Below are 14,679 nucleotides of genomic sequence, written 5' to 3'. Positions count from 1 at the left end.
GAATTAACAGAAGGATTACGGATTAATTTGGATGATTTAATTCAACACAAGACAAACACATGCAGATACAAAGAGTGTGTGTGTTACAGCAGTTCTCTGATGTAGACGTTTCGTCTGACAGCGTTGGACATGCCTTCGTTGAACCGGAACCACACATCACTGTTGCCCACAGCCGTCCCAATAGCCAGAACTGCACTCTTCTCACCTTCAGAGGGAAAAACAGCTTTTTAAACATTAACTCAGGTCTTACTGATAAACACCATCTCCTCTGCTGTGGCATCTGAAGATGAGGCTCCTTCAAACCATTATTTAATCTATGGATCTAGCTAGCTATTACTGGCTGGACGATAAAATACAGAAATCAGAGTTTTCCAAACCCCTGTTTTATTATACCATCACATCACAGCCTTTTCTCTATAACTACAAACAGCTGATAAAATGTAGATGGTGTTTCTTTATCACTTTGAATACATTATTCATCTTAAACGCCCATCAGTGATTTAAGCTGCCAAATTTGTCTGATAAACACAACAAACCTTTAAGGTGATGGGGCTGTTTTTACACAAGTCAAACACATTTAGACTTTCTGGCGTTTTAGCTGATCATCATCGTCTTCATATTCTTTGACGATTAATTCACTTAACTAATTGAGTCAATTTAAGTTTTATAATTAAATATTCACAACTGCTTGAGTTTTGTGTTCCCGGGACTGAACCAGCAAGTAGAAATCAGGAAAATATATTGCCTTTCATTCATGTTATTTTTTTCAATTTTATGACAAATATACTACCTCAAGGTATTTTAGCAAGTTTGGCATACAAACTATATTCATATTTAGTTAGAAAAAAAAAAAGTGCTTGACTAGAAGCCCATCCTGGGCTTTGATCCAGACACAACAAAATGTCAGTATGCAGAACAAGATGAAGAGGCAGACAGTTGGAAAATGCCCTACTACAAAACAACAAGCTAATATAGCAGAGAGAGTTGAACTTAAACAAATCTATTTCTCTCTCATTCTAGCAAACTAGGACAAACAGTCAACTAATTAACCTCAGCTATAACTACAGCCTGATTTCTAACTGTGCATGAAAATGTAACGACAGTCACATCCAGACTCTTTAAACCCAAACAGCAGACTAAAGTTCCCTTATTCACAGTTACACAGCAATCAGTAGTCACACTGCATAAGGTGTTTTGTTTCTATATATACAATAATAAAAGCCCAATATTACCTGTCTTTGAGCCCTTTCTTTTGATACTTACCACCTCCTAAGGGGAAATATCTCTTAAGACTGTTTAATGCTATACTTTTCAGTTCTATTGCGTCTTTTGTTTTTAGATATTTCCGATGAAAGCAACTGCTTGCTGCATTCAGCAGCATCTGAGCAGTCAGGATGCAATCCAAGACTTAGCTGTAAACTTCAATTGATTATAAAGTTAAAATCAAGAAAACATAGCCTGAAAAAAAAAAAAATCAACAAAAAGTAGCAAACTCATGTATGTGAAATATGTTTGCATGTCAGCACACTCAAACTGAGATTCTGGGATTCAGCATCAGTAGCAGGATGCTCCAGGATTTAGAGCTGGGCCTGTTTTAGTTCATAGATTCCTGCTGTTTTTCCTGCTTTGACCTACAAACAGCCACAGCTCCACTTTTCCACTCTCATTACCCTGCTGATCGATTGTTTTGAGGAAAGTTAGTGATTTCAAATCGGCACTTTTAATTATCACAACCATTAAGTGCAAAGTCGAATAATATACGAGTTTCTGTGCCTGTTGAAAGGATAAAAATTATGTGATAGGAATATGTAATAGGTTTAAAAAAAAAAAAAGAAAAGAAAGGCAACAAATGGGTTTTTATTACTGTATGAAAGTTATGATGAAAAACAAAACACTTTTCCCAAAACTGCAAATGAAGACGCCGTTGAATTTGATAGAAATACTGACGCATAACAAATTCTAAATTAAGTCACATTAGTTGCCAGTGAGACACAGTAACCACTCTGGGTCTCACTGGGTCTCTAAAGTTACAATGACAACATGGAAAGAAAAATGTAGAGTAGGTTAGATAACATACCAAACACCTAGTTTGTATTAAAAGAATACAGACACTGACTACCCAAACAGAAAAAATAGGCTGTAGATCAGGCTCTGTAGGTCTTCTAAAGGGGTTAAAGAGATTTTGATCGTATTTAGTTGGGGACATGCAAGTGGCAGTGCTGATCTGTGTGCACCAAGTTAGAAACATTACATAATACATATCCCTTATCACCTCTGGTATGGGTGGACCTGATGTGTCGTGAAGCATTTTTTACATCAACCGCTTTGAGTGCTTTGGATACATAAAGGCCCACTAATGTACTTAGCATGGGTGTGTACGGTACCTGTCTCAGAGGACGGCTCCAGTTTTTGAGGTTTGGGGGCAACAGCTCTACCAAAGAAATCCACCTCCGGCTGCAGGACACAAACACACACAAAGTGAAAATGAGAATGAAGTTAGTCAGGAAGCTAAAACACTGTCCTCTGTAACAAGGTCAATATCAACACACACACACAGCACCTCTCATTAGCCTAATTTCCCATTTTCACCATTTGGGACTGTGACCCAGTGGCTTCTAATTATCCTCATTTCTGCCCTCTAGAGGCTCCAATGCTGAGCTTTTCCAACACTGATGATTTTCAGTCCAACTGGCTGCTCCTTTCTGGCCTTCTACGGGATCTAGCGGACACTCGCATCTGTGGGAGACTCCGTACTGACAGAACATTATCTACTGCTGGTTCCCAGTGCTTTCCCAGTCCAGCCGGCAAATAGTGCAGCCTCAATCAGTCAGTTATCGTCTCACATCAAGTTTGTTACTGACAAAAGGAAACTTGTCAGCACCTCCTCATCTCAGCTGCTTAGATCAGCACCCCTCCTTTTATCACAGTAGCTCACACACACCTCCACTCTACTCAAAGTCATGACCTAAACACTGGTTTCTAAGAAATTAAATCATCCTATTTTACTTGAATCAAGTGGCAGAAACTTGTATCCTTCAGTTCAGCTTAGATCACATGATGAGTACAGTAATATCATCCTACATGTAAATTCTGGTGAAGGACAACAGGTCAGTCATCAACAATCTGTTAATACTTATACTGCTTGAATGCACAAAGTAAATTAAAGTTCATTTATAATGGAAAAACATACAGATGACTTAATTTGATTTGCTTTCACAAATAAACTGTATGTTTAAAAAAAAAAAAGGAATAAAAATGAGGAATCAGGAATAGAATATTTTGGGGCAATCACTGTATGATCCAAAGCTGTGAGCTGCAAAAAATTAATATTCACACAAATCCTTAGTAATGATCTGTGAGAAAAATGCAATAAATAAAAACACAGTGGTTCCAAACCTGAGGTTCCCAGCCTCCACAGGGGGGGCACCAAAGGATCTACACAAATTTCCTCTTTACAGAAACTGTGTGATCAATAAAGTTACATTTAAATTTACCAAACAAAGTCATAACTTACAGACTGGACCATCAAAATTTGCTTTACATAGTATTTTTAAACATATATCCTCAGTAAAAACTATAAAAGCTACTTGGTTGGCCACACCTCAGTGATTGCTGCATCCATCCATGGGTTGCGTGGTCAGCAAGCTAGCAGAGCTACAGAAGTGGAGTAGTTCACGTCCACCCCTGGCAATCCTTTGACTTGTGTTGATAGTTACCTTAAATTAAACTCCCCCAGAATTTATTTGTGGCAAGAAGCTCGATAGTGAAAGGATGTAGCCAAAAAATAAAGTGACAACACCAGGAAACAAAACCCAGACAGACTCTTGGTGAAAGTCAGAAGTTGTTTTTTCTTTTAATTGAAAAGGTAGTTGATGCCATGGAAAAGGTCCAAGACATATGAAGAGTATTTCAAAGAGCAGACAGGGATCTGAACAGAAGCACCAAGACATTGTTTAAAAGTCAACTATGAAATCATTGAGCTAAAAGAGGCAAGATATTGGGGCGCATTGGTGGTTTTGGCTTTTGGTAGTTGCATTAAGGATGTATTCAAGAATAAGAAAGGTTTGGAGCCACTGGTTTGACTGTTTACAATAAAAATCAATCCTCACAATAATGTTTCAATGCACAAATTTATTTAGAAATTGCTGCCAGCATGAGTTAAATTAAAATTACAGGGATTTACTGATAATACCATGAGTTGTTTGAATTAATGGTTTACAAGAAAAAAGAGGCCCAAACATCCACTTTGACCCAGAAGATGGAGGCCCTTTTAAATGGTCTGCGTTTGATTTTTTTTTTTTTGTTTCAGAAGAGAATTCGACTGCTAAACTCACCAGCTAAATATAAAGAAGAAAACACCCTGAGTGAAAAGAAATATTTGTGTATGTTTGTATGTCTCACCCTGATCTCCACTGTGGTCTGTTTGACAATGTTTTCCAACCTCTGCTGGTGGTTGTTGGTTGATTTGGGTCCAGCACTCTTTTTAACTTCCTCTTTCTGCAACACACGCACAAATTATACTAAACAAATCAAGCTAACATACAATGGTGACCTGATGGTAACAAGCCAACAATATTGTAGGTTAAATATGTTTTGCTGCCTCACCGTTGGAGGGTTTCGCTGGAGCATCAGTTGCTCGGCTCTCCTCATCTTCTCTTGCTCCATCTCTCTGCTGATGGTCTGTTTGGCCTGATATGTCAGCTGGCGGTGCGGCGGCAAGCCAGGAAACCTTGCTGCCTCCTCAACACGTCTGCAAATGCAAGCACGGTGTACGTAAAGTAAGACACACACTTTGTGTGACCTGATGCTCACATAGAGGGGAACCTGCTTAGACAGCAAACAAAACTATCTTCAATCTGGATGTTATGATTTTATGTTTTTCAGAGAAAAAAAAACTCCAATGTGTCAATTCTCTAAAACCTTAATCCTCTTAAGATTTGCAACACACACACACACACACACACACAGTTTCAGTCAGTCCTCGGTAGATCCACAAATGCAATAAAAGAACATATTTAATTAGAGTTATAGCTATTATACATCAGTTATGCAATCTGTAAAACAAAAAAAACTATTAATTAGGAAAAACTACAAACAAATTTAATTGTATGCATTGAAATAAATTCAAAAAAATAAATTTACAAATTGTCTTACTGCATATATATGAGACTGCAATCTCTCATTTATCATCCACAGTGTTGAGAATATCGCCACAGCATAATGAAAAGAGCCTTGTGTTACAGCAATGTGTGATTAAAGCTTTTAAAGCCTAACACTATTTATATACAAAATTAGCTTAATTGCTGCACCATAAACGGACCAGTAGGTCTGGGGAAAAACAAAACAAAAAAAAAACCAAAAGAAAAAACCCGAGTTGTCCAGTCAGAAATTCCCGTTGGGACTGCTTCTTTCCGCTGTCCTTGACATTAAGTGTTTATAACCAAACTGTGTTCCACCACGGCTTTATCCTCAAGCGGTCAGAGAGTGGAGTTGTGGTGAGCTAGAGAGGGCAGGTACAGGAAGGTGTAGACCAGGAGCAGCAGCAGCAGAGCCAGCAGCAGCGGCAGGCACCAGTCGTTGGTAACCAGGACTTCATCACAGCGAGCCTGCAGGAAGGAGCCGTCACGTACGTCTGCCTGCTCTACGGTACGGTCCGACTCAGCTGATGTTAGTTGACCCATTCCGACAACGTCAATCAGTCTGGTCAAACGCGGCAATCAAAAAGTGAAGGTCAAAAGGGAACGAAGGCTTCCCAAGTCAAAGCTTTGTCCTGATTTAATGTTAAGCTAATATTTGTTAATATTTCTATTAGTGTCCTGGTTTATAAAAATGAATTCCTTCATTTGGCCTTCTAATCAATCCAGATTTAATCTGTCCATCCTTTCAGTTGCATGTCCACCCACCTCTCCTCCATCAGCAATTTTTCATTGTTTTTTGCCACCCTGCTTCAACACCATAACCTTCTCTCTCACACACACACACACACACACACACACACACACACACACACACACACACACACACACACACACACACACACACACACACACACACACACACACACACACACCAGGTGTTAAGGGGATTAATCTCTAAGCCGCCATGCAGAGAGCCAGCATGTGGACAAGAGCAGTGACCTTCAACACCCCAAAAACACACATCTGCTCTGCATGTTTCCTTATGAACAAGACAGTTAAGTGCAAGTGGGTGTGCGTTTGTGTGTGTGTACACTCACGGCTCCAGCACATATGTGTACTGCCCCTCTGGTGTGCGGTCCTGTCTGTATGAGAGGTTGTAGGCCAGCATGGTGTCGATTAGTTCACGCATCTGCTCCTTCTCTCTGCTGCTGAATAGCTGTGGATTAACCTGAAGAAAACACACATCTAAGCCATGTAGAGGCTATTCCGCTACAGCCACAATCGCTCCAACTTATACTGGCTGAAAGATAGATGTTGTTACACTGTTAAAAACCAGGAGAAGAAATTTAAAAGGACCCCCTTTAGATTATTGATAATATTATAAAATATAAAAATATCATGTTGATCAATCAGAAACAGACATTTATCAACTAATTTCTTGAAATTTTCCAAATCTTGAAGTATTCTCAAAAGAAATAGGATAAAAAGTGTGATTTTAGTTTTCCAGTACTTCATACCACAGAGGCATCATTTGTTAAGGCAACTGACAACCTACTGCTGGGGCAAATATTAGTTTTAGTAATTTGAAGCGCCACCTTTGACACTCTTCCTTTGACTTTAGTATTCTCTAACATGGCTGAGTTTTGTCCATGCCATTAAACCATACAGATCATAGAAGATCTGAAAACACATCCCTGGATGATCCAAGATTTCCTACATTTCAGAGACAACAAGCTGAATCTCATTCTGATTTGTCCTCCAGATTGCATCAGCTCATATCACGTTTGGGAAAGATTCATTCATTCATTTTCCACACATACTTTATCAAATTCACCAAGAAAGCTGAGAAGAAAATTTTACTTCATGAACAGTATTGTCCAAATATTTGGCCAAACTTGTTCAAATTTGAGGAGAATGTGGGTTGTCCTGCGGCTGAACTGTGCTGAAGAACATGCTATGTTGGTGTGTATTTTTAATAAGGTCTGGTGATGCTGGACAGATACAGGAACACAAAACCTGGGATTTAAAGTTAGACATATTCACAGACTTAAAGCATCTGATTTCACTTACAGGCCGCAGTTTGGGGCAGATGATGTCAAGAAGCAGCGTGAGAATATCAAGGGTAAGGCTGAGCTGGCTGATTCTTGTCTTAATGCACGGTGGGATGTCAGCCAACATGGTGGACAAAGCATTCTTGCAGCTGATAAGACGCGATGAGGCCTGAAAAGGACACAAAAGCGAATCTAGTGATTATACCTCAGCCATTTCTCTTATGTTTCTACTAAATGCAACTGCTCTGTGTTCATTTATTAATATAATTAAACAGAAAGTGTTGTTTTCCAACCAGTGTTGCACTACTGTTGTTTGTGTGTTACATTTGTACCTCATGATGGCTGTGGGGATAGCTGATACGAGGCACATGTGTGTGTGCAAACAGGAAGTGAAACGTGACGGACAGGAAAGGCAGATATTTCATCAGGGAGAAATTCTGCCCGTGCTGAATCACTTGGTTCACCCTGTCTGAAAACAACAGCCAATCCAGAGCCTCGCAAACATTCTGCAGGTTGGGGTCCCTCACACGCATGGACAAATAATTATCATACAGACCCTGGAGAACACATAAATCATTTATAACTTTTTGATGTCTGCAAGCAATGGTCAGAGCTTTTTCCATGCAGAGTGAGATAAGAACCTGAAGCAAAGTAGCATGTTGGATTTGCTTTATTACCTGAGACACCTTTTCATACTCCCCACTGGAAGAGGCAAGGTGTAGAACGTGCTGGAACCTTTGAGCTCCACTTCCTGAACTTAGTGCCTCCTCCTCAAACCCCTCACCAATACGTTTTCTAAAAAAACACAAATCAATATGTTCAGTGAACAACCGGATAATGATGGAAAACAGTATGAGGCGGCAGATGAGTAAAAAAAAAAAAAATGTGAAGAAAATTGGCCAAATTCTTTGCCTCAAAACAAAAAAAAGTCCATTTCCCAGTTTGTTTGTTTTTTTACTGTGCGTAATACAATACAACTTTATTTATAAGGCACTTTAAAAACAACAATGTTAACCAAAGTGCCACATTGTGGGGGGGACGACAGAATAAATACATTAGGACAACTTAAAAAAAAATTTCAGACATCTAAAAACAATTTTAAAAAAAATAAATAAATAAAAGCAATCAAATTAAAACAATCGAAATAAAACCAGATCTAAAAAGTCAATTTATTGTGCAGAAAGCCAGCTTAAACAAATGGGTCTTTAGTACAGATTGAAAAGCAGATATAGTGGAATGACCTGGGCACTTCAGGTCAAAGCCATGAAAGTGTTTTTGGTAGTAGTGTCCCAAGGCCAAAGTAAAATATTTTATGGTGCATAAGCAGCATCCTGGTATTTGTCATAGTCTGATAACACCTTACACCCAATTAAAAGGCTTTAGTCCATGTTTGGAGGTTTTTCCTCTGCCCTTTCTGTAAAAAGCTTTTTGCTCTGTAACATTCGTGGGCCACCCATGGATTTTCATGATCGATTGGAAGACGTGACCATAGAAAAACCTTTAGTTTGTACTTCTTGAAGGATTTCTTGTGGATTTTTTGAGGAACTACCCAGAAAAACAGATGCATCAACACTTTTACATAAAGCTGTATTGAGATGCTTATTTCCCTGCCAAATTTCCCAACTTCTTCTAGAAAAAGTTACCACTTTCTGAATGTCATGACTACAAAAACTTACCGTTTTGTTCGTGGTAACTGGAAGATCTCTTGCCACAGATGGAACAAGCCTTTGTTCTGATCTTTCTGTCCAATAGAGACACACTGAATGGTCTTTGGGTCCAGCTGCTTGAGGCCACGACTGTGAAGGAACTGCATGACCAAGAACAAATGTTGAAATATAATTATGTGTGTCATTTACTGCTCACACACACAGTAGAAATCTGCCTTCACGGTACTACCACACACCTGAAGTGTGTTGATACAAGAGCGGATATCATTGTCTGTCTTCTCACACAGGGACATCAGGGTGCCGGTGTCTGCTTTGAGTCCCTGTCGGAGCGAGATCTACAAGCAAAAGCTCAGTTTAAAAACAGTGTGTTCAGAAGTGACTGTGTGCTTTGTTTTTCTGTATTTGTGTGTGTGCTGACCTCTGACAATCTCTGCGTGAGGCGAGAAGGCTGAGTAGGTGGGAAAGTCAGAAGGAAGGCTTGCTGCCGGAGAGGTCTGAGAGCTGGAACGTAACTGAAAGAGTAGAAAGAAAATATGAAATATCAGCAAAGAAATCTAAACTATAAGGATGGACTATTATATTAAATAAAATTGACAGTTTGGGGTTGCTATAAAACTTCACAGTAGCTCTTACAGGTCGTTACAGATGCAGATGATTGGTCGAAGCAGAATGGACTCCTTCTTTTTCTTTTTGGCAGTCTCTACCTCAGCCTGTCTACCATGTCCATCTTTCCTGTTCAGTACTGATAATAGTATGTTGATGGCAGCCTGCAAAGCACCACAAGAAGGGAAACACTTTATAAGTGAGGCTGCTTCCACTGTTATTTAACTTTGTTTGGTTGTATAAAACAACATCTTGAAGGTACCGCAGGTGCTCCATCAATCTCATCAATAATGAGACAGTTTGGCCTCTCATTGGCTCCTAAAACTGATTTCATCTGTGTCGCCGTGTCAATCCGTTTCTGGAACACCTCTGCACTGCGATCATCACTGCAGAAACATCAACAGAACCACTGAAGTCAGTAGAAGCCAAACAAAATGAACAATGTATTTATTTATTTATTTGGGAGAATAGATGCAGTCTGTCTAACCTGGCATTGATCTCCACCACATTGTACCCTGCGTGCTTAGCTATGACATGAGCAAGGGTTGTCTTCCCTAAACCTGGAGGACCAGACAACAATGCCACCTGTCAAAGAGAGCAAAGTAAATTACACCACAAACCAACTAAAGATCACTGAATGGAAACTGGGACAAAGGTGAAGATGCTTTACTTTGAATTTGGGTCGTTTATACTGGTCCAGTTCAGCATCCAAAAGCTCTTCGGTCATCTCCATCTTGCTCTTGAAGCGACTTTGGTTCTGATTTCCTTGATTGGGTTTGAATGAGTTCTGATTAGCAGTCTGTCTGTCTGACCGCGCAGGGCGGGACTTCCTCTCTCTTCCAAACACAACAGTGTCCCAAAGTTTCAACCACTTCAGCAGACAGCGGTTGGTAAACTGTAATTAAACAGAGGTGCTGTTCATAAATGAGAGGGAAGATTCATTCATAGTTATTAGATAAAGAAATACCACAAATGACTGACATCGTCGCTGAGAAGCTCTGTGTAATGGCGAGGAGAAAACCTGTCCACCCACAGTCGAGATATTTGGCCATCTTTGTCATCAGGATCTTCATTTTCTGTGTTTTCAGACTCTGCAAACACATCCTTCACACTGCTGCAATGTGGCACACAGCCAGATTAAAAATGTTAAAAACCACATCACTGCATGTGATCCAGTTGTCTTTGTTTGCGTGAGCAAGATGTATTGGGTTACCTAACGAGCAGCTCTGTAAGACGCTGTGATTCTTCAATGACTTGCTGGTGACGCTGTGCAATTTAAAGAAAAAAAAAAAGCTTTTAATGTTTCTGCAAAGTTAAACTTAAAAGTCTCCAAAACTCTCAGATTCACAGCTCTCTTCTCATGTCGTTTCAAATGATTAAACAGCAATGTCCAAATTACAAAAGTCAGCACATGTTGGTGCACGCATCCACTTATATTATAGTCTGTGAACATTTTGTCAACATTGGAAAACTACTACTGTGCGTTTGTTTTTTCTATTGTTAGTATTTGACTAATTATAAACACATTTAGTGTTTTAATCACAACATGTTGCTGTGCAGGAAAAGGAGACACTCACTCTCTCAGACTCTTGTTCTCGAAGCACTCTTATTGGCACCGCCAACAGTCCCAGCCCACCATAGGAGTTGGGGACCATTCTGGAGTTCACTATCTGGAAAGTAAAAGAATAAATGATGACACACAAAGATATAACTTGATAAAGATATGCTCAGATGTGTTACTGTAAATCAGGGTTTAGAAGAAGCACGTAAATGGCGACTGTATTCATTTAGCATAATTGATAAACAAATTTAACCTTAGATTCTGTGTCCTCTTTCTGTTTGAGGTAGACGCGATTCCCCGATGAATCAGTCACACTGATGTATTCTCCTTCCAGAGGCGGTCGCTTAAGCGCATGAAGAGATGTTTGTGTCTCTGCAGGAGGTCTTCTGGGTGTTTCTGGGATTGCAGCCAAGCCACTGATGTCTAACGCAGCAGGAACAGACCTGCACTCACAAATAAGATCAAAAGTCTATAAAGCCTCTTTAGGCATGGACATTTTTCTGTTAATCTTGTGGCAACTGAATGTTTCACATCAGGATGGGAACTCTGGTCCTTTTCTGTAGTAGCTGTCCCATTCAGCTTACTTTGTTGTATCTTCAGATTGGCAAAATGTCAGAGCTACAGTCACACTGACAGATAAGCAAACCAGAATTTAGCAGGATCTTTTCTGTCCCTTCATGAATGTTGCCTACCTAGAAGTGTGAGAGGGTTCATAGAGCTCAGGAGAGGATGGCGGTGTGATGTCATCAAGCTGTGATGGGGCTTTGTTCTCTTGATCTTGCGATGTATTGAAAAGTCGTTTAACCACTCCAGCATCTTGTTTCTGTCGTTTTGCCTTTGGAGCTGAAAGAAAAAGGTTAAATTAAAAGGCACATAAAATAACCAAACAGAACACAAATAAAAGAAACACACGTAACCTTGAGGTGAACTCACTGATGGGGTGATCATCCAACAGGTGCTCTATATCTGTGATGTCATCTCCGAGACCCCGTTTCTGATGCTTTGCTGGCTTTGATGATTCATCTATGTGGGGATAGCAAATATATTTCCATTTTAATTTTATTTTATCAAATATTATATAGACTTTCATTAATCTCCTGTGAAAAACTCTAACCATAAACACTTCATGCTCAACATCTCACCTTACGCTTACCTAAAGCCAATTCCTCAGATCAAACTTACTCACCTCGTCTTGGGGTTTTGTTGTTAAAAGGCATTGTTACTCGTAAAACATTACAGTAATCACACACCCCAATTTATATGACAAGCCAATAAGTTTATCAACACTACACTGAAATCAATTTAATGACCATTTGATTACTAATTTTACAAACTGCCAGATATCTGCTGATCAGCTCTAAAGATAAGATCCACAACTTTCCTGTTACAAATTTTAGTAAATTGGGTATGCATCATTTCAATTTGAAGACAAAATTTTCTTTAAAATATTGTCAACATTATGCACTCATTTTTATGACATTTTAGTAGAAATCATTGGATGTGTTTGATAAAAAAGTAGATTAGATAATAATGAGTATAATTCTGTGCATGAGCAATTATAACATAGAATACAATATTTTAGAGCCATTTCTTTTCAAAGAAATATCAAGGAAGTGTATAAGCAGTTGTACAAAGAAACTGAAAAAACATATTTCATTATTTATACACTTAAAAAAATTTCACTAAGCTATATTTCAGTGTGACATACTTGACAAACACTGATGATAACCATCCAGCCAGAGTCTACAGACCATTCAAGCCGTAATGTCACTACCATGGCATCAGTCAGTGTTTTTAAAATACAGATCATTCAAATATAATAAGTCTACAAAGAAGTGGGAAGGTGTTGGATGACCATGATATCCTGCCTGCATGTATCATTAACTACACTCATTTAAAAGACAAATAAAAATGTCCAATAACATGCGTTCATTAAGACTTGGCAAGAACGAAGTAGCACAGCATATGCAGATGGACTTAATATCCTAATTTATTTAGCAAAATTGGATCACACATCAATGTTTCAATCTGAGCTTGTTTTGACTCACTTTCCATCTGAGCCAACACTTCGAGCTCGTCTGCATACTGCTCATCGAAGTGGTCCTCTATCTCAAAAAGTTCATCATATTCGTCCATTTCGACCGCGTCTGGTTCACCATGTAAGGTCCGAAACGAGAGAGTTTCTCTAACTAACGCCAAATAGAGAAAAGAAAAGATACTTTTCTCTAAGTAGCAATAGTAGCTACTTTCAGAGAAAACTGTTCCCGGCAATTTTTTTGTTGTGAAGTATTACATCCGGGTAATAAGAGTTATCTGTCCTCTGATTGGTTATTGTAGGTTCCTCCCTCCTCTCCCATCATGCACTGTAGCTATTTTAAATTAACAGGGTTTTCCTCTGACCCAAAATTTTATTATTAAATCTTTACTGGGGTGGAAAACACACGCTAGACCTTGAAGCAATTTTGTTTTATATGTTTACGATGAATTGTCCATTATGACCACAAACTTTCCACAAATATTTAGAAAGGTAGTTTGTAAAATGGCCACACTGTGGTGCTGTTTGACAACAATGGTCGTTTATTAACATTTCATTCGTGATGTGTTGGCATAATGTTAATTGGTTGAGGTTATATAATTTTTTTTCAAAAAACAAAACACTAAAGTGTGTGGCACATTTCTTAGCAGCCAACAGTCTGTGACAGTTTATCATTTCAGCGGAACCAGGAATTTATACACACAAATGTATTCCCAAATGTCCTCTATCTCTGAAATATGCGCCAGAAGAGCTGTAGATGGATGCAAAACTGATCGCGCATTGTGTTAATAGAGCATGTTATAATTGGGGCATTTTTGTGAAGTATAAAATAAATATTCATCGCTTTAGATAAGGTTTAGTTTTAAATGAAGGTCGGAACTGTGTCCCTTTTGTTTTAAAGCAACAAGCAGATAAGTGCTGTATGAAAAGTTCTGTTTACTTGGATGTGGCCAAATTAGATTCTTAAGTCACAACTTTACTCTGCAGGAAAGTTGCAATAAATACATAAAAGAGTGAACAAAAATAAGCCAAGAAAATATGTGACTCTTGGTCTTTTTTTGTGGTGATGTCTTCAGTGCAGACTACTGTTCACTGAGCTCTGGTCTGTTGTGAACATAACCTTGCTCTTATACACAGGCTGTCTTTTTCCTTTTCCACTTGGATTTTATGTTTGCTGTTATTTGAACAGCAAGAAAATAGTTGAAGAAAGCAGAAGGCAATTGTTTAAAAATGGCATTTAACATAAAAAATAAAAAAAACCCAATAACATTTAATTTAAAAAAAAAAAAAAACTTGCCTATGTAATTTTTTCCTATATGTGCCATATCTTCAAATTCTTTTACAACTCTGTTAATCTATTCCCTTTTTCAGAGGACACCTGTTTTTACATTGATTCACGATATCATGACAACTTTAAAAACCTAATATCCCCTCTAGCATCTCAATTAAATTTTTTTTTTTTTTCGGATATTTCTCAAAACAATTTGTGTGCTGGCCATTCAGCGTTTACATTTGTTGTGTAAGTTTATGTGTGTGAGAAAGATTAATGATGATGAGAGTGACGTCAGGGTGTATCCATCACCACCATCTGCTCCTTATAGTAGACAAACACTGGCCACCAGTT

General features: G+C 38.7%; 1 protein-coding gene across 1 annotated transcript; it reads right to left on the bottom strand.

Moving 5' to 3' along the window:
* Nucleotides 1–83: 83 nt before the first annotated feature.
* On the bottom strand, nucleotides 84–13,156 carry chtf18 (CTF18, chromosome transmission fidelity factor 18 homolog; the record flags this gene model as incomplete). The annotated part of the gene is made up of 22 exons (XM_079264347.1): nucleotides 84–205; nucleotides 2,385–2,454; nucleotides 4,402–4,497; nucleotides 4,606–4,750; nucleotides 6,236–6,366; nucleotides 7,209–7,358; nucleotides 7,522–7,746; nucleotides 7,867–7,984; nucleotides 8,866–8,996; nucleotides 9,093–9,191; nucleotides 9,275–9,368; nucleotides 9,490–9,623; nucleotides 9,722–9,845; nucleotides 9,947–10,044; nucleotides 10,130–10,354; nucleotides 10,441–10,573; nucleotides 10,673–10,725; nucleotides 11,037–11,129; nucleotides 11,274–11,463; nucleotides 11,713–11,863; nucleotides 11,954–12,043; nucleotides 13,069–13,156. The coding sequence occupies 22 exons, from the start codon at nucleotides 13,154–13,156 to the stop codon at nucleotides 84–86; spliced, it is 2,760 nt and encodes a 919-aa protein (XP_079120473.1).
* Between the last annotated feature and the right edge of the window lie 1,523 nt (nucleotides 13,157–14,679).

Source organism: Telmatherina bonti (assembly GCF_933228915.1).
Source record: "Telmatherina bonti genome assembly, chromosome: 3".
NCBI lineage: Eukaryota > Metazoa > Chordata > Actinopteri > Atheriniformes > Telmatherinidae > Telmatherina > Telmatherina bonti.
The sequence above is the reverse complement of the archived record's forward strand: the minus strand, read 5'-3'. Positions and strand labels throughout refer to the sequence as shown.